Below are 19,593 nucleotides of genomic sequence, written 5' to 3' on the forward strand. Positions count from 1 at the left end.
TTCCCATGTGCACCCTGTGTAATCAGCCGGAATTGCCATACACCTTCGAGTTCGCGGCATTAATCAACCACAAGATTGAATCCTATTTCTGGTTCCTGACCTTTTTCAAGACCCAGCTCTCATAGCCTTTGGCTATTTAAAAGATTCATCGGGAGACTGAAAGTTGAGCTTGAGTGTCTGCAGTTGATGGGGTGTTTTTGTTGTTGTTTTGGTTTGTTTTTTGTTTTGTTATGTTTTTTTTTTCCTTTGGATAGTTTCCCTAGGGATGCAAGCTCCGGTGGGATGGAGAACTGCGTAGTGCAAGTTCTCCTTCCGCGTCAACTTCGGAATCTGAAGCAAGTGCCAGCTTCTCTGCAAACCGCTGCCTCCCGAGCTCGGCCGAGTCTACTTGTTCAAGGTCACGGCGGCAGGTGGCGGCCGGGCCCGTTTTCTTCTGCAGGGTTCACGCGCGCTCTCCGGGCTCTGGAAGGACACCGGGGGTCCACGGCCGCGGGGCGTTCCAGCGCGCGTCTGGAAGGTTCGCGGGTGGGGCGGGGCGGGGCGGGGCGGGCCACGCCTCCCGGGCCGCCGTTGGCCGAGGCCGCGCTCCGCCCCGCAGGCGCCGCTCCCCCGCACCCCGGGTCCGGGCGCTCGGGCAGGCCGGCCTCCGCCGCAGCTGCGCCGCGCTCGCGCCATGCAGCGCCTGGCCATGGACCTGCGGGTGCTGTCCCGGGAGCTGGCGCTCTACCTGGAGCACCAGGTCCGCGTCGGCTTCTTCGGCTCGGGCGTGGGCTTGTCGCTGATCCTGGGCTTCAGCGTCGCCTATGCCTGCTACTACCTAAGCAGCATTGCCAAGGTGAGCCGGGGACGGGGGCGGGGGCGGTGGAGCGTGGCGGGCCCCGGGGCCCCGGGGGCGCGCGGATGACACTAGCCACCCGGTCCTCCCGGCGGCCCCTGCCCGGGACCGGCCAGCACAGCTGCGGTACTTCGGGGAGGACACCGGGCGCTCAGTTCGCGTTTCCCCCGGGATGCAACTGAGCGCATCTTGGGACTGTTGTGATTGTGGCTTCTGGGCGTCAGTCTCCGGGGAGATGGAATCCGAGGGCTCACGCGCGGCCTGCGGGTGGGGACACCGATAAATCCTCTCTTTGCTGGTTTACGGCTGCCGCCGTAAACTTTATTCTGGACCCCCTCACCGAAGCTGTTTCTCCCGGCAGAAACCCCAGTTAGTGACTGGAGGGGAGAATTTCGGGCGCTTCCTCCAGGACCACTGTCCCGTGGTGACAGAAACCTATTACCCGACGGTATGGTGCTGGGAGAGCCGAGGACAGACGCTGCTGAGACCCTTCATCACTGCCAAGCCCCTGGTGCAGTACAGGAAGTAAGTGGCTGTCCATTTGAGACATACGTTCCAAATCACAGGTTTTAATCCCTGCTTCCAGTTCTACATTAGTACATCTGTGGTTAACAAAAGAAACAGAACTAGGAAAATAGGAGGGATGCCGATGCCCCGCCTACCCACCGACCTCCAGCGGCAGGAAAATAATTCAGGTGTTGCTCTTCCCCGCCTTTTTTTTTTTTTTTTTTTTTTTTTTTTTTTTCCCTATCCTAATGCAAATGGGCAGAATGGAACCCCTGGCTTATTTCTGGGATGTGAGAAGCGCTTTCTTTTGGGTGAGGGGGTACTGTTTTCAAATTTGTCCTTGAGGACCTAGGCACCTTGATGAGATGCACTTGTTCTTCAGGGGTTGTCGATCCCGGCACAGCGGTGAGACACTGTCAATTGCTCCAGATTTTGTGTACCTCCCCACAAAAGAGCTCATAGTAACAAGCACATTGAGAATAATGTTTTGAGGTGTTGCAGATGTGGGTGACGACATATCTAATCAGGAGATTTAAATGGTGTCGGTTACTAATTTCCCTGAGTCATCTGGTCTTTCTGGAGTTCCTTTCCTCTGTATTGGGCCCACAGATGCTATGTCAGAAGTCATTCAGGAAGCAAACTTTGTAGGGTACTCAGGGAGGGGTGCATTACTGAGTCAGAGAGTTGTAGCATAGAACAAGTCAATGCTGGACCTAAGCAGAGTCCTCTGTCGGTATCTGTATGACCTCCATCAATAGGGGTTAAATGCTATGCATTTGAGAGTAATAAGGAAATGACTAATATAAATGTATGAAGGGCTCTGTGTGTGTGTGTGTGTGTGTGTGTGCAGGGACTTACCTCACGCCCACCCAAATATTTGAAGTTCTTTGAAGTTTATTCTTTTTAAAGTTCATTTTAAAAAGCAATTTACTGGTTCTTTGATAATTTTGTGCATGTACATATGTATTTTGACCACATTCACACATACACACCCAATTACCCTCATTTATCCCCTTCTGAAATTCATCTTTTACCTATTACCTGTTATTGGGTCTGCTGGAAATGTGGAATTAATCTTTATAATACTTTTTGTAATGAAAGAAAGTGGCTTATGGTTATAAATGTGTGAATGTGGGTAAGTTATTTTGATATGGCCAGATCATATCGTATTTAGTGAATGAAAACACGGAGATGCAACGTAAACACTGCTCAGTCATGCCTTTGGAACCCTTACTTTCAGTGAACTCATTAAGACAGCAGATGGAGGACAGATCTCTCTGGACTGGTCTGATAACAACGACAGCTCGTGTTATGTGGATGCCAGCACCAGACCTACTATCTTGCTGTTACCTGGTCTCACTGGAACAAGCAAGGAGTCCTACATCCTTCATATGATCCATCTCAGTGAAGAGTTAGGATACAGGTACCTGTGAAAGATCATTTCCCATTTTTCACTTAATTCTTACTGACATATAAATATTTCAGGCTGAAGTGAGGGTGGTGGTGCATGCCTCTAATCCCAGCACTAGGGAGACAGAGGCAAGAGAATTGCTGTGAATTCAAGGCCAGCTTAATCTTTGTAGAAATTTCCAGCTCATTGAGGTACATAGAGAAAAACCCTACCCCCTCCCAAATTTCCTTCAGGTGGTGGTGCACACCTTCAGTCCCAGCACTCGAGAGGCAGAGGCAGGCAGATCTCTGAGCTTAAGGCCACTTGGTCTACAGAGTGAGTTCCAGGACAGCCAGGTCTACACAGAGAAACCCTGTCTTGAAAAAACAAACAAAAAAGTTTTTTTCCCCTTAGATGTAGGTTTCAAATACAGACATATTCACACTCTCTCATGTATGAATTAAGAAATCTCCTAAATTATTACTTAACTCTGGTTCCTCTTTTGTCTCCATTTCCTAACTGATCACCTCATAGGAAATGACTCTTAGCATATTACCATACAAGTTTTGGATAAATGAGGAATGATATTAGAACCACCTGGGAATTGATATTGTCATGTCCCGGCACATACTCCCATGCCTGAGAAGAGAGTGCCGTGCTGAACAGCAATTCCGAGCACCTGGGACAGTGAACACAGGGAGTCTCATGTCACACTTTGAATTTGGGCCTTAGATTTGTTAATCCTATTCGCCTGGCTTAGATCCAAGTGTGGAAAATGCTCAGCATTAGTTGTAGGTCAGCCTTAATTTTTCCACAGGCAATCAGTTTCTTTTTTGTCCACCTGAATTTGCAGGTGCACATGGCTGCTGGCCAGCTGATACCATAGCATTTTTAAACAACCATTATTCAACTTGGCCACCAGATACAATTTAATTTTACCAAGTGACTTGGCAGCTCTGGAGTCTTAAAGCAAGGCTTGTTATGAAAGGTACTGGTTTTTTTTTTTTTTGGGGGGGGGTGTCACACTCTTCTTTAGCTGATGGCAGTATGGCTGAGGAAATGACTCACTCACTCAGTGCCTACAGACAGAAGAATGTGAGTGAGTTCGGATCCTCAGAATCCACATGAAAAGTTGAGCGCAGGAAGCAGAGAGGTGGATTAGCAATTACAGAGCACTGGCTGCTCCTGCAGGGGACAGACTTAGTTCCCAGCACCCACAAGGCAGCTCACCACTGTCTAGTTCCAGATTCTTCTGATGTCATGGGTACCAGGCATGCAACATTGATATACATGCCTATATGCAAACCAACACTCACACACATAAAAAAATAGCTTGCACTCATAGGCCAGCCAGTCCACCAGACTGATGAACTTCACATCCACTTGGAGACTCTTTTGAAAAGCTAAAGCAGATAGTATTTGGGGAAAGACCCCCTACATGAACTTCTTTCTTCTACATACATGTACCCACCCATACTAACAAGTACATGCAACACACAAACCCAAAGAAATTCTGAGTTTTACAAACAGCACTTGGGAGGCAGAAGCAGGCAGATCTCTGGGTTCAAGGCCAGCCTGGTCTACAGAGCATGTTACAGGACAGCCAAGGCCACACAGAGAAACCCTGTCTTGAAAAACAAACAAACAAATAAAAAGCAAATAGAGCCTTGAGAAAAAAAACAAAAAAAAAAAAAATTGAAGTCTCTGACCTAAGTTGGAGAGGTTGTATCAGGTCACTTTTGCCATTTAATAGCCCCGCCCCCAAAGGTTGGCAGTGTAAAAAAAAGCATTCTGTCAGTCCCAGGGGCTGGCAGTTTGGGTTAAGGTCATTAAATTTTATCTTAGCCAGGATTATTTGTGCGTATGTGGTTAGCTGTTAAGAAGACTACTTGCTTGGGGGACCTTGGGACCACTCAGCTGTCATCATGCCTCATCTACCCCCAGGCTCACTCTGTTCTTTGGGTGGAAGGACATTTACTGAAAGTAAAAGCAGAAGCTATCAGGGCCTCTAAAGCCCAAACTGAGAACTTCCACAGTATTATTTCTGTATTGTACCGGTCAAAGCGGGCCAAATGAGAGGGTCACCCCAGAGACCCGAGCAGGGGTCGCAGGCGGCTGCAGAAAGGATGGGTAGTCTCAAAACCACTGAAATGAAATGCAAATCTGAAAGCTTGACCCAAGGCTGTTCTTCATCTGAGAAGGCAAAATGGGGCTGAGCTGTTGGGGGCGGGGGGGGGGCGGGGGCGGGGGCTGGCAGGTGACAAGGCTTGAGGAAGACCTTGTAATTTGGGCTTTAGGGTTCAACCTGTACTCTCGTGTTGGGACGGGCAGGTACAGAGTGATCCTAGCAGTTAACTGGGTTGCTGCATCACAGTTCCGTGTTATGCCAGGAGATTTAGACAGGGTGTATACAGTACTTGTCTACACTCAGAGGGTCTTCTTTCTGCCACCCTCTAGTCTAAGCGGAATAGGAACTTCATGTAAGTTAGAAGCACAAGGCACATCTCATCTCTTTTGAGGAGCACACGGGCATCTTCTTGTAATGTCTCCTTACAGAGATAAGCATCCATATGATGCAAAGGACTCAGCTCCACTCATGTGAAAGCAGAGGACTTGGGAGAGGTGACAGGGCCAGGGTGTAAGTTCTGTCAGGTCCTCGGGGAACTGGTGCTGATATTGAGACCTGAGAGGGAATCTTAACTCCAGCCTATTGATGAATGAAAGTGAAGGGCTTATGGTTGATGTAAACACAACATTTCCACTCACTGAAAATCATTGATTGGTGGGAAGGAAACTAGGCCAAAGTTGACGTGAAATACTTATGAGCAAAGGCGTTTTAACTAGGTCAAAGGTAAATAGACTTGAATAGAGAATATTTGACCTGCTTACAGTGACCATCTTGACAGCACTGTGGTTGCAGAGCTGCCCTCTTGGAGGATACTACTGTTGAGCCAGATAAATTCTTCCCAGTTTTATCAGTCTTTTAGGACAATCTTTTAGAAGGGCATATGAAATAAGAAAGATCTCAAGGCCACAAGTAGGCTTAGAGAAAAGCATCCCATGGGAAAAGGACTAGGCAAAGGTTAGCTCCCTCTAATAACAAAGAGTCCATTTTCTTTGAGACAAGTCTCAGTTTGTAGCCTAAGTTAGACTACAACTCAGCGAGTACTGGAGGCTGCCTTGGTTGCCCAAGTGCTGCAAGTAATTGGCAGGCTTGATGAGCATTGTCTTCTTCCTCCTCTTCCTCCTCTTCTTCTAAAAGATTTATTTATTGTTACTTCATGTGCATTTGTGTTTTACCTACATGTATGTCTGCGAGGGCATCAGACACCTGGGGACTGGAGTTACACACAGTTGTGAGCTACATTGTGGATGCCGTGATTTGAAACTGGGACCTCTGGAAGAGCAGCCAGTGCTGAGCCATCCCTTCAGCTCCCGTGCTGGCTTCTTTAAAAATTGCAATTCAGTGGCTGAGGAAATGGCTCAGGTGATAACGACCTTTGCCGTGCAAGCCTGAGGACCTGAGTTGGAAAACCTCAGAACCCTGTTTTAAAACAAATAAAAAGCCAGCTGTCACAGGTATAGGACAGGCATCTGTCATCCATTGCTCCTCCCAGGACATGGGAAAAAAAAAAAACCAAAACAAAACAAAAACCAGGAGAACCCCAGGAGATCATGGGCCGGCTAGCCTGGCACACAAAGCAGAAAAGAAAAAAAAAAAAAAAAAATGACAGAGACCCTGTTTCAAGCAAAGTAGAATTTGAAGACTGACACCAGAGGTTGTCATTTGGCCTCCACATACACACACACACACACACACACACACACACACACAAGCATACACAATCTCTATTTGTGACATACAAACTATAGTCTGCTTAGCAGACTGAGGCAGGAGGGTCAGGTGAGCCCAGGAGCTTGGGGGTCCAGCCTGAGCAACATAATGAAACATCAAGGAAATGAAGTTTTTTAACAGAATAATAAAAAGAAACCTACGTAAAGTAGCAGAGCCTAATAGGTAGTATTTTGTACATAAATAATATCCTGGGGTTTTTTAGTCCTTTTTCCATTCTCTGAATTGATTTCCTGGACTACAACACAGACAAGGGTAAAACAGTGACTCTGACTATAGCCGAATCAGCTTTTACCTTGGCCTTTTTAGTCCTTTATCATTATGTTCCACCCCCACCTAATACTAAAGAGTGACCCATCCAGAATTATGTAATAACAAGCTCATTGAAATCTAGGTCAGTCATTAAGTCTTCGGTGCTGTGCAGTATCAGTGCTTATATTCCCCAGGAACCTATAGTCTAGTTGAAGTGACATCATATGCAGAAACAGGGGAGTATGCATTCTGCAGGCCCAGAATTGGCTGTAAGTACAGAGAACCCAAACTAGCAATGGCCCCAACAAAATTCAGGTTGTGCTGAGAGGTTTCTCGGTGTAAGATCACTTGGCTCAGTGTTCGTGATGCCCTGAGATGGATCCCTAGCACCAAAGTGAAGGAAAAGTAAATCACAGATGCCCGTGTCCTGAAAGTTCAGGAGCCAGTCACACTTGTCTGATGTATGCCAGTACCCAGAGCCCAGGCACTGTGTGTGTGTGCGTGCACACACGTGTGATACGTATGTGTATGAGCATGTAGAGGCCAGAGGAACTGTTTAGTTTTGTTCTGTTGTGAAGCAGGGTCTCTCACTGGTCTAGAGCTTGACAAATAAACAATGCTGACCAACCAGTGATCCCCAAGAAGCTGCCTGTCTCTGAGTCGTCAGTGCTGGAATTACAGATGTACACTGTCACCATGCCACGCCCTGATTGTTTGGCTGTTTATATGTGTAGGGGTGTTTTGCCTACATGTATGTTTGTGTGCCATGTGCATGCCTGGAACCTGTGGAGGCCAGATGGGTGTCACATCCCTAGGGATTAGAGTTGCAGACAGTTGTGATCTGCCACATGGGTTCTGGAAATGGAACCCTCAGCCTCTGGAAGAGCAGCTAGTGCTCTTACCCACCTCTCCAACCTCACCAGCAATTTTATAGCCTGAGTTCTGGGGCTCAGACTCAAGTCCTTACTGTACAGAACGAGCCATTTCCCCAATCCAGGCTTTGTTGTTTGACTTTGTTTTTGCTGTTGTTTTACTTTGTGTGTGTGTGTAACCAATAACTCCATGGCATGTATATGATGTACATGTGTGTAGATACAGATATGCTCACCCATGTGTGCACATGTGGAAGCTGGAAGTTGACACCGGTGTTTTACTCAGTCACTCTCCATCTCTGTCCTGTTTTCTTTTGTGGGGGATAGGTTTCTCACTGAAGCTGGAGCTTACCATTTTAGCTAGACTGACTTGGCGAGCAAGGCTCTAGGCCCCGCCTGTCTCTCTCTGTGTTGCCCCCACATACACTGGGGTTACAGGCGTTTTCTGCTGTGCCTGCCTTTTACACAGGACTCTGAACTCACGCTTGTACAGTTAGGACTTTGCCACTAAGCTAGCCCCCCAACCCCATCCCTTCAACTCCAGTACCCAGGACAATAAAAGGAAAGTAGAAAACACGCCCATGTTTTAAGGGTACACACACAAGGGTTGAGGGCTGAGGCTCAACTTAGTGCTAATGCGAGGCCCTGGATGGGGCCCATTTAGTGCGAGTGTGATTACCTAGCATGTGTGAGGCTCTGGATGTGGTCTCCAGAAACGTCCCCAGAATGTATTGTTATCACTCCGATGTCCTTGGGGACGGCCAGTGCAGAAGCCAAGCACACACTTGGTAAGGCAGACAGGGAAAGTAGAGGGATCGGGAAGTTGAGTCAGAAGAAAGGGAGGGCATCTTTCTTAATTTTTTTTTTTTTTTGAGAAATTTTCAACCTTAAGACTTGCGTTTTGAAATGTGTTCAACTACTTTTTTTCCTACGTAGAGAAAGCACTATTTTGTTAAGTGGCTGATAGGACAGTGGCCTTTCAGTCACCTCAGAGCCCACTGGTAGGCAGCAAGGAGAGAGACTCTTTTGGGAAATGGTTTAAATAAGGTTAAAATTGGACTGCTTTAAGTGTGTCTTTATTTTTCTGTTTAGGGTTTTATTTAGGGGTGTGGTAGCCAAAATATCACAGGTTCCAGATATGTTACATTTCCAGCATCATTAGTGGTACCTAGGGACAATCTGCAGATTCCTCCAAGGGAGGAAGAATGAAGAAAACCAAGTTAAGGACAATGGAGCTGTTGAAGCAAGAGTTTATTCCTCTCTCATTTCAGATTAGAAGCTATTTTAAGTTAACATCAGAAACTTCTTATCTTGATAATTTACTTTTTGTAAAAAAATAACATTTTCAAGTGTGAAAAATTGAGGTAATTATAACTTACTATTCTTAAGACTAGCTAGGTTAAGCATACTAGAAAACACTGATGAAACGTTTAGATTATGTAATGATAGACTAGAAAAATAATTGTGATGGACAAGTCCACTGTCAAATGCCCTTCCAAGATAAAGGTATATCTCAGTGACTAAGTGCTTACCTGGCATGCCCAAGGCTTTGCTTCCATCCCCAACACACAGAAATAACCTCAAACCTTTCAGGGTCAGAGCTCTTTTCAGAGTTGGCATGCCCATCAGATGTACTGTGTGTTCAGAACTCCCATCCTCCTTGGAAAGAGAGACTTGAATGTTACTAGCTTAGATAACAAGGACGGAACAGTGAGCTGGGTCAGAAAATTGCAGCTGGGTTAGATGCTGCTTATACTCCCAGGAACATCTTTTTCATCTCCCTGCTCTTCCATTTTTTTTGTATTTTGGAGGATACCGTCTTCCTCCTAGAATTATGAGGCTCGCATGTAGCCTACAAAGAACATTAACTGGTCCCTCACCAAGAACAAACATTTAGCAAGTGTTGTTCTTGGTGTCCTTGGGAGTGAATGAGGGCTTCTGGAAAAGCCTAGTCATTCTAGAAGGGCCAGGTAGCAGTAAGGTACATTGGGTAGCCTGTTGCCTAAGAAAGCTTAGAGTAGCCTGCCTGGCCGGGCAGTGAGTGGGCCAACAGGAAGGATGTGCCTTGCTGAGGTAGAGAGGCTGCTGGCTTCTTTATCAACCTACAGTCCATGTTCTTCCATGTCTTGTGACGCTACTACGACCTATGAGCACTCAGCTACTTTGGCTACATATTTAGTTGACAGAATATATGTACAAAGTATAGAGACCTGAACTGGAATGTTAGTGAGTAAGGTAAAATACTAGAGCATTAGGAGGCGACTGGACTGAAAAGGGAATCCCAATAAAACAGTACGAGACGGCTTTTGAATGAGTAGTCTTTTTGTATGTTTCTTTTTTTGTTTGTTTGTTTGTTGTTGTTTTGAGACAGGGTTTCTCTATGTAGCCCTGGCTGTCCTGGGACTTGCTCTGTAGACCAGGCTGACCTCGAACTCACAAAGCTCCATCTGCTTCTGCCTCCCAAGTGCTGGGATTAGAGGTGTGCACCTGCCACAACCAAGTGAAAACAGTTTTGATACTAGTTGTGTCTGGGGTGTTCTCTTTCCTCACATGCAGGAAGTGTTCGACATTTTCATCCATGCAGCCACTGGCTTTTAAAAATATTGTGTCTAAAAATTAAACCGTATTCATAAAGTAGTTAATGGCTCTTGTGGCTTTTAAAGCCATGGGGCCACTAAGGCTTAACTCCCATCAAAGATAGCCGTAAATGCTACTTGGTCTTGTGGCAATTAAATGTAGCCCTTGAGGGGAGGGGACAGAGAAGTGGTGAGTTGAATAAAGAGTTCCAGAATACAGTTAGAGAAAAAGTAAGTCCTGCTGTCCTATAGCTCCAGATGGGAGATGGGTATGCGCTGTTTACAGCAATAGTTTCTGTGTCTCATAAAGAAGAGACCCCTAGGAAGGCTCCAACACAAAGAAATGGTGAAAGTCAGGAACTAGAAGCACTTAATTACCCTGAATTGATGATTACATATTCGATACATGTATTGAATTGTCATGCAGTATCATCTGCTGATTTAGACAACCATGTCAATTGTAAATGAAAATTTCAAGTTAGCTTTGTTGATCCATTGCCAGTAATAGATTCCTTACTATACACTATACATAATCTTATTTCATATACACCTAATTTCAAGACATGTTTTGTTTGAGCCAGCAGGTCATTATGTAGCCTGTGCTGTCTTAAGATTTATCACATAGAACAGGGTGGCCTTGAATTCACCAAGCTACAATAATGACTTGGTAATAGTTTAACCAAAATGATACAGCTACTATGTAACAAGATCAAGACTGAGCTTCATGCCTTTGTGTGGTTTCTGCTAGGTTCTTTGGAATGTTATTCTTGATGAACCCTAGCAACTTCATTTTTGATACTGGGTGTTACATAGCCCAGGCTGACCTTGAATTCTCTTTGTTAGCCATTACTGAGCTTGAATTTCTGATGTTCCTTGCTTTCACCTTCCACATTCTGGCATTGTTGGTATGCAGCACCACACAAAACTCCTTTGGTGACTTTTTATATCCTTGGATGTCTAGATGCTCAGTTCATGGCAAGTAACTCTTCAAATGCCATAATCATTGTTGACTAGGATCACATAGGGCTGGAGAGATGATGGCTCAGGAGTGAGTTCAGAGTGTTTGCTGCTCTCCAGAAGACCCCAGTTCAGTTCCCAGCACTCATGTCAGGCAGCTCACATTGTAGGTGACAAAAGACGTTATAACTAGAACTGGATGAAGAGTCATGGTAATCCCAGCATCAGGAGCAGCTTACTCTTGCCTGGTTTTTATTTCACCTATAGTCAGGGAGCCCTTTCTCTCAGCCTTTGCTTTTAGTCCTTGACCTGTTCTGCTCCTCTCCTTGTTTCTACTTGGAAGCCTTGTCTTCATTATCTGTCTCCTTGGCCTGCTTCTAGTGGTCAGGGCCTTTACGTTTGTAGTCTGACAGAGTACCTGTTGTCCCTTCACTGAGCCCAAGTCAGGAACCCGAGAACAATTAACTGATGTTGTTATGACTGCTCCAGGTTTCTTCTGCTTACTGTTTGCATGATACATCCTTTTTCATTGTTTAACTTTCAATGGATCTCTATTTTTAAATGTAATAGCATGTATAGTAGGCTATAATTCCAGCACTTGGGAGATAGAAACAGCAGGAGGTTCAGAAGTTCAAGATCATCTTCAGCTACACAATGATTTCAAATCCAGTTTACAAGAGACTATCTAAAAAACTGAAAACTCAAGCTAGGCATGGTGGTGAAGCACTTTGGAGGCAGAGGCAGGCAGGTCTATGTGAGTTTGAGCACAGCCTTGTCTATACAGAGATTTCCAGGACAAACAGACAGCACTACATAGAAAAACCCTGACTCAAAAAACAAACAAACAAACAGAAAAACCCCACAAACTCTGTGTGTGGTGTACATACACACATATACATATGTGTATGTATATATATATATGTGTGTGTATATATATGTTTATGTATATATACTTTGTTTTACCTAGTCTAACAGTTTCTACTTTTTAATTGGAATTTTTAAGATAAATTTTCTCATTTAATGTTAATTGGTTTTTGCCTGCATGCATGTCTGAAGCCCTGGAACTAGAGTTAAAACCAGGTGTGAACTGCATTGTGGATACTGGGAATCGCACCTAGGTCCTCTAGAAGAGCAGTAAGAGCTCTTAACCACTGAGTCATCTCTCCAGCCCTTTAATTAGAATTTTTAGTCCTTTTATGTTTAATGTAACTAATGATATGTAGATTAAGGAATACTATTTATGATTCATTTTCTATTTTTAAAATACCTATTACTCCCATCTTACTCTAATCTATAAATTTACATATTTTACCAAATTTAGAAAGTTTGGGGATATTAGTTTTTCAATTTTTTTTTTATTCTTCCTGTCTTTTCTCTCTGGAGTTTCAATTATATGTACAGCAAGTATTTTGATACTGGGATTTTTGTTTCTTTGCTTATAGACAAGATCTCACTGTGTAGCCCTGGCTACCCTGGAAATTGCTATGTCGTCCAGGATAGTCTGGCCTTGAACTCACAGAGATATGCTGGCAGCCCGTGCCTTCTGAGTGCTAGGGCATGTACCAGCACACCTGCCTCTTTTCATATTAAACCAGTGACTAAGGTTCTCTTTGTTATGATGCTAAGGAAATAAACGGCCTTGTACTTGCTAAGTACTCACTTAACTATATCCTCAACCTCTTGAAATTTCCATTTTTAAGATTTGTTTATCTTTATTCTATATGTATGTCCATGTGCAGTATGTGTGCCTAATGCCTGAGCAGGCTAGAAGACGGGTTCAGAAATCCCAGAACTATAGTTACAGACAGCTGTGTTCCACCATAGGGGTGCTGGGAACTAAACCCAGGTCCTCTGAAAGAGCAGCCAGTGCTGTGAACTGCTGAGCCGTCTCTCCAGCCTCAGGAACTTCTGTTTTTATAGGTGCTGTTTCTCTGCAGAGATTTTCTTTTTTAACTCTAAACACACACACACACACACACACACACACACACACACACACACACACACACACACCAAGTGTTCTAAGTTTGCTTTGATTCTACCATTTGGACCACACCAGGGACAGTTGTCTTATTTTTTTAAATGTGGGTTATGTGTTCCCATTTTTATGGTCCACTAATTTTGAGATGTGTTGTGGATGATCCATTTTCAAAATTCTGGATGCTGAGCTGTGCCTTGGTGGTGCACGCCTTTGATCCCAGCTCTTGGGAGGCAGAGGAAGACAGATATCTATGAGTTTGAGGCCAGCCTAGTCTACAGAGTGAGTTCCAGGACAGCCAGGGCTACACAGAGACAACCTGTCTTGAAAAAAAAATGAAAAGGCTGGATACTCTTATTACTGATTTTTCTTTATTTTATCATCAGGTAGCTTGGGTAAACTCAGACTTTTACTGTGTGTCATCTGTGATGAACAGCAACTGACACCTGTCTAGTTGACAGCCTTAAGGTTGCTGCTTAGAAGCGGCCGGATGGGGGCAGAAACTGGAGTAAAGTGGAAGTTGGGGCCCAGTTTTCATTAGAGCTTAGAGCTGTTCTGTGTCCTTCTCCACATCCACCTATAATAGTTGTCCCAGACTTTGTACTCTTCAGAGTCATAAGACAAAGTATCTCTACTGGATTTTTGTCTGCACTGAAAATACCACTGTTGCAGCTCCTCACAAAATTAAACAGGGACCTCTCCCCCAGTGCTGTTCTATTCTCTGTGTGTCGATTTGGCTCTGTTTCTGCCGACTTTGCTATTGTTCTCTGTCTGCGTCTTATATTGTAAAAGTTTATGGTATAGTCACTGTTCTATGGAAGCATCAGCCTGATAAGCTCTGCCCTGTCGTTCCTGGAACTACAGTCCCTTGTCATCTTGTGTAACCTTGCACTGAAGCTTTGTACCTAGGGCTGGAGAGATGGCTCAGCAGCTAAGAATGCTTGCTGCTTTTGTAGAAGACCCGAGTTCAATTCCCTGTACCCGCATCAATAGCTCACAATGTCTGTAACTGCAGCTCCAAGGGATCTGCTGCCAGGCCTCCTTAGGGTACTAGCACGTATGCATTGACAGACATACACACATGTACATTGATTATCCTTTAGATCTCTATCTTAGCTACCATTCAGTTGCTAAGTGGAGGCACAAATGAGCAGGCATTGGTGGCCTACTTACAGTTTTGGAGGGTTAGTTCATGATCATCACGGTAGAAAGCATGATAGACAGGTGAGAGCTCACATCTGCTTCACAAGCAGGAGGCAGAGAGAGCTAGACTGGGCCTGGTGTGAAGCCCACCGCCGCTCATACCTCCAACAAAGCCACACCCCTAACCCTTCCCAAACAGTTCCAACAACCGGGGGACCAAGCGTTTAAAACATATGCACCTCCGGGGCCTTTCTCATTCAAAGCCCCACGGTAGCCCTGTTTCATGTACAATAGCCTCTTCCTGCCCTGGCCTTAGGACAGCTTATATACAGGTTACCTTGTACCCTTGTTACAGTTGTGATATCAGTTCTGCCCATGTTGAACCCATAGAGCTTTCCTGTCTGTGCCACTCATTGGACATTGGACCTGCTTGTTGTCAGCTGAAAATATGGCTCCTTGCCCACTAGTCTAACTGAAGGTATTCCTCGGAGGGCCTTTGTGTGTTGCTGTTTTGTTTCTCTCTTAGCTCCTATAGGCTTTGATTTGCCTTTTAGTTAGGGGATTCTGATTAATGAGAGTTTTGAGCGAATGGGTCCTTTGAAGTGTGTAAAGCATGCCGCAAGTTGTAGACAGTCACCGTGCCTGTTGCCTGGGATGCAGTGACAGTGGCAGCTGACCCAGATCTCCAGGCAGTAGAAACTAGAGATATTACTGAACATTCTGTAATGCACACGACAGCCCTACAACAAAGAGCCATTTAATCTAAAACATCTATAGTGCTGAAGATTGAGAAATCCTGGCTTATCAGCCTGTGAGAGATCACTGACTCAGGTCTGACAGATGGGGAACCTGCATAACTGAACTAGACTCCCTGAATACAGGTGACAGTGGTGTGACTGGGACAATATATGAGGCCCCTGGCGGTGGGTCCAGGATGTCACTCTAATGCACAAACTGACTTAGTGGAGCCCATTCTGTATGGAGAGACGCCTTGTCAGCCTAGACACACAGTGTGGGGGTGGAGAGGTGTCTTGTTCCTGCCTCAACTAGGTGATGGGACAGACTTAGTAGACCTCCTAGGGGAGGCCTTACCCTCTCTGAGGAGCAGATGGGAGGAGGGGGAGTGGGGGGAGTGGGGGGAGGAGGGAGGGGGACTGGGAGTGGAATGTTAAAAACTTTTTTAAAAAGGAAAACTCCTGGGTTACACTTAGCTCTCTGCCTTTTATTTCACCTTCATTAGAGAAACCTTATCTGCTTCCCTGGTATAATGAAATACCTGAGGCTAGATTTTTATGGAGAAAAGAAGTTTATTTTGACTCACTTTCCAGGGGTCCAAGATCAAGCTATCACATATGGTAATAGACTTCCTTGTGGCTGGGGTGTCACATGGTGAGAGACAAGGAGCGTTCACACGGTGTCCTGTCTTTCACTGTCTTTAGTAGTAGGACGACACCTGGATGACCCTGTCTACCCCTGCTCATCTCCCCAAGGCCCCACCTGTGAACTTCATAGATTGGGTTTCTGGCCTCTTAATACCTTACAATTAAACTATTATAAGGCTTGGTTTTTTTTTTTAAATTATGTGTCTGCATACATGTGTGCGGGTACCCATGGTGTCCCGAGAGCGTCATGGCCACTGGAGCTGGGATTGCAAGTGGTTGCCATCTGCCTGGCATGGGTGCTGGGAACTAAACTCAAGTCCTCTGCACAGGCGCTGTGAGCTCTTAACGCTGGGGTCAACTTCTGCATTTGTTATATTCCCATTGCTGTAATGAAACGCCTTGGCCAAGGCAACTTACTAAAGAAAGCATTTAACTGAGCTTAGTTTCAGAGGGTTGGCGTCCGTGGTGGCGGAGCCAAGCTCAGCAGCAGGGACAGCAGAGAACTCACAGCTAAAACCACAAGCAGGAGGCAGAGAGCACACTGGGCATTGCTGCAGAATATTTGTTTATATTGTAAAGACGGGACTGTGCCTAAGGCGCCCTCTGATTGCTTTAGCGAAGAGCTCAATGGTGAATAGCTGGACAGGAGAGAATAGGCAGACACCCAGGCAGAGAAAGAGGAACCAGGAGGAGGGATCTAGGCGCACAATTTCGCCAGCGGACTCGGAGCAAGTCAGATGTAAGATGAGGTAACCAGGCCCTATGTGGTAGATTTTTAAAATATGGATTAATTAAGTTGCAAAAGCTAGTTAGAAGAAAGCCTAAGCTAAGGTCAAGCTTTTGTAATTAATAATAGTATCTGGGTCGTTATCTGTGGGCTGGAGGTCCACAGTCTGGCAAGAAAACTTGCTATAGGAAGTGGCTTGAGTCTTCTGAAACCTCAGTCTCACCCCGGAGGCACACTTCTCCTGGCAAGGTCACACCTCCTGCTCCTTCCTGAAGAGTCCCACCAACTAAGGACCAAGTATCCCAACCCATGAGCCTGTGGAGGTCATTCTCCTTCAGTGCGCCACACCCGCACTCAGCTCTCTTCGTCATGTGTGTCGTTTGTTATGTCTTTCTTTGTGAAGAAGAAAATTAAATCGTTAAGCAATGCAGGAAGAGCATTGAGCAGTCCCTGTGTGTGTGTGTGCATGCACGCACGCGTGCGTGACATTTAAAGTCATTTGGACAAATGGGAATAATTGTTTGAAGAGTGCTAATTAACAGGGGCTTGTCACTACCTCTCACCAGCTGGTGGGAGAGAGGGCAGCCTGGCTGGGCAGTTCCCTCTTTACCCTTCTGCCTACGCCCAAACTAGGAGACAGCTGTGACCAAGATGGAGAGATGAAATCAGTTTACCCTCTAACAGGAGTCCCGAGCTTTGAGCCACTTTCTGTGGTTGCCTGGGGAAAAGTTCACGTGCCCAGTCTGTAGCACGGAGAACAGTCCCAGATGGAGAGGTTGCTTTCGCGTGCATTTGCAAACCATCTTTTCCTCTCCCTCTATAGCTTGGTGGCCTCATCACCCTGCAGTCATGTGCCATCTTACACCAGAAGCCATATGAATCTGTCCTTAAAGTTTGCTCCCCAAAGTGGTTCTTGCCTAACTAGGAGCTTCAGGCTCAAGGTCACACATGTGGCTTAGGTGCTTATGCAAGTGATTCTTAGTGGCCGCTGCCTTACATGGTCACTTAGTTATTTATATCTAGTCTGTCATGCCATTCTTTTGTGGGGAGGGGATAGGTAAAAGAAAGCCGGGGTATGCTGTGCATTGGTGGCACACACCTTTAATCCCAGCACTCACACAAAGCTGGCAGAGCTCTATGAGTTCAAGGCCAGTCTGGTCTACAGAGTGAGTTCCAGGACAGGTTCCAAAGCAAAACAGAGGAACCCTGTCTCGAAGAAAAAAAAAAGAGTTATTCTGTCATCTATGGATAGACTCTTATTAGTGCTATAAATACAATGTAGAGAAGATATTTGAAGCAAAAATGTAAGTTTGACTTAAAATTGTTTTGAAAATGCTTATCAGAGACATATATGTATAGAAACTGTTGTAAAGTACACACTTTTACACTTTTTAGTAGGAAAAAGTAACACAAGACAAATAATAGGTACCTTTCTAATTGAAAGAATTTTTTAACTCTTTAGAACTGGTGATACATCCCAGTGGTAAGAGTGTTTGCTAGCAAGCATGCAGTCCTGGGTTAAGTCTCTACAACTGCCAAAAAATAAGGGCTTTTTAATCATTTATTTAGAGAGAACTGTTAAACTTTTTTGGACTACCAATATGCTACTGCTTGGTGTTAAAATACTACATTATTACAAGCATTTTAAATTGTATTTTGTATGTGTGTGTGTGTGTGTGTGTGTGTGTATGTGATGTGATGGGTGTGTGTATGTGATGTGATGTGTGTGTGTGATGTGTATGTATGTGATGTGATGGGTGTGTGTGTGTGTATGTGATGTGATAGGTGTGTGTGATATGTGTGTGTATGTATGTGATATGTGTGTGTGTGATGGGTATGTATGTGTGTGTGTATGTGATGTGATGGGTGTGTGTGTGTGTGTGCGCGCGCACCATTGTTCTTGCACGGGGCTCAGAGGATAACTTGAAAGGGTCGGTTCTCTTTTTAAACCGTGTGGGTCATGGGCTTGAACTCAAGTCAGGCTTGACAGCAAGTGCCTTTACCAGCTAAGAAATCTTGAAGTCCCTAAAACAGATTTTTTTTTTTCAGTCTGTTTGTTTGGCAGATGTAGGGACAGGGTCTCCAACTCTCCCAGGCTGGTCTCAGACTTTCTACTGCTGTGTAGGTAAAAATGACATTGCATTTCTGATCCTCTTGCTTCTACTGTCCCATGCCCTAGTGTTGTAGGCATGCATCAGCTTGGCTACCCATACAGTGCTAGAATTTGAACCCAGGGCCTCACCATGCTAGGCAAGCACTCTACCAACTGAACTACATCCCTGGTCCAACTTTTTTACTATTTTAATGCTGTAGGCTAGTGTCAGTAAGATGATCTCAATAGTTTATCATTCGGAAGAATTGTAACACACACAAAAAATAAAAGTCCTATAGACACATATTGGAGTTCAAACTTCAAGCCAAGGATCAGAAAAACAAAGCATCTAAGCCACTAGCTTTTATCTCTACCTCAGGCTAAAAGGCTGATCCTGTCTCCACGAGCTCTCACCAAGCCTCAGACTGCTGTCTCTCTTCAGTGTGGCTGGTGACAATCTCAGAATGCAGCCTGAGACACTGGGCTCCTGTCTTTTATATACCTCTCTCGGGCTGGGATTAAAGGCATGAGCTCTGTTAATCTTTTAGACTGATTCACTCTCCTGTAGCTATGGGTGGCCTTGAACTCACAGAGATCCATCCTGAGCCCTGGGATTAAAGGTGTGTGCCAGCACTGCCTAGCTTCTATAGCTAACTAGTGTGGCTAGGAATGTATTCTAATACTTAAGGCAATCTTTATTAAATCATAAATAACGTATCACCACAAAGAATCGTGTAGAGAAATAACAAAATCACTTTCTTCATTTTTAGGTGTGTTGTTTTTAATAACAGAGGAGTGGCTGGAGAGAATCTCTTGGTAAGTAAATTTAAATGACAAGCCTCAATTTGAAAAAGATTCACTTCCTGTTTTATAATGGAAAGCATATTATTTTTATTGAAACTAGTTTTGCAGTTAATATAAGAACATAGAAGAATAATCTCTCAAGCCCAAGTTAGTATACTTCATGATTTTTTAAATGTGTGTGTGTGTGTGTGTATTAAAATGTGTAGCAGATACCCTTGAGCTAGA

The 19,593-nt window shown here is 44.9% G+C and overlaps 1 protein-coding gene across 1 annotated transcript in view; it reads left to right on the forward strand.

Moving 5' to 3' along the window:
* Window positions 1-598: 598 nt before the first annotated feature.
* Abhd3 (abhydrolase domain containing 3, phospholipase) overlaps window positions 599-19,593 on the forward strand; it is a 43,347-nt gene continuing 24,352 nt past the window's right edge. The window contains exons 1-4 of the mRNA XM_051202115.1: window positions 599-835; window positions 1,197-1,360; window positions 2,583-2,765; window positions 19,335-19,380. Coding sequence (XP_051058072.1) covers window positions 674-835; window positions 1,197-1,360; window positions 2,583-2,765; window positions 19,335-19,380 — 555 coding nt within the window. The 5' untranslated portion in view covers window positions 599-673. The remainder of the gene's footprint in view (window positions 836-1,196; window positions 1,361-2,582; window positions 2,766-19,334; window positions 19,381-19,593) is intronic.

The sequence above is a fragment of the Phodopus roborovskii genome, unplaced genomic scaffold, assembly GCF_943737965.1.
Source record: "Phodopus roborovskii unplaced genomic scaffold, PHOROB, whole genome shotgun sequence".
Lineage (NCBI taxonomy): Eukaryota > Metazoa > Chordata > Mammalia > Rodentia > Cricetidae > Phodopus > Phodopus roborovskii.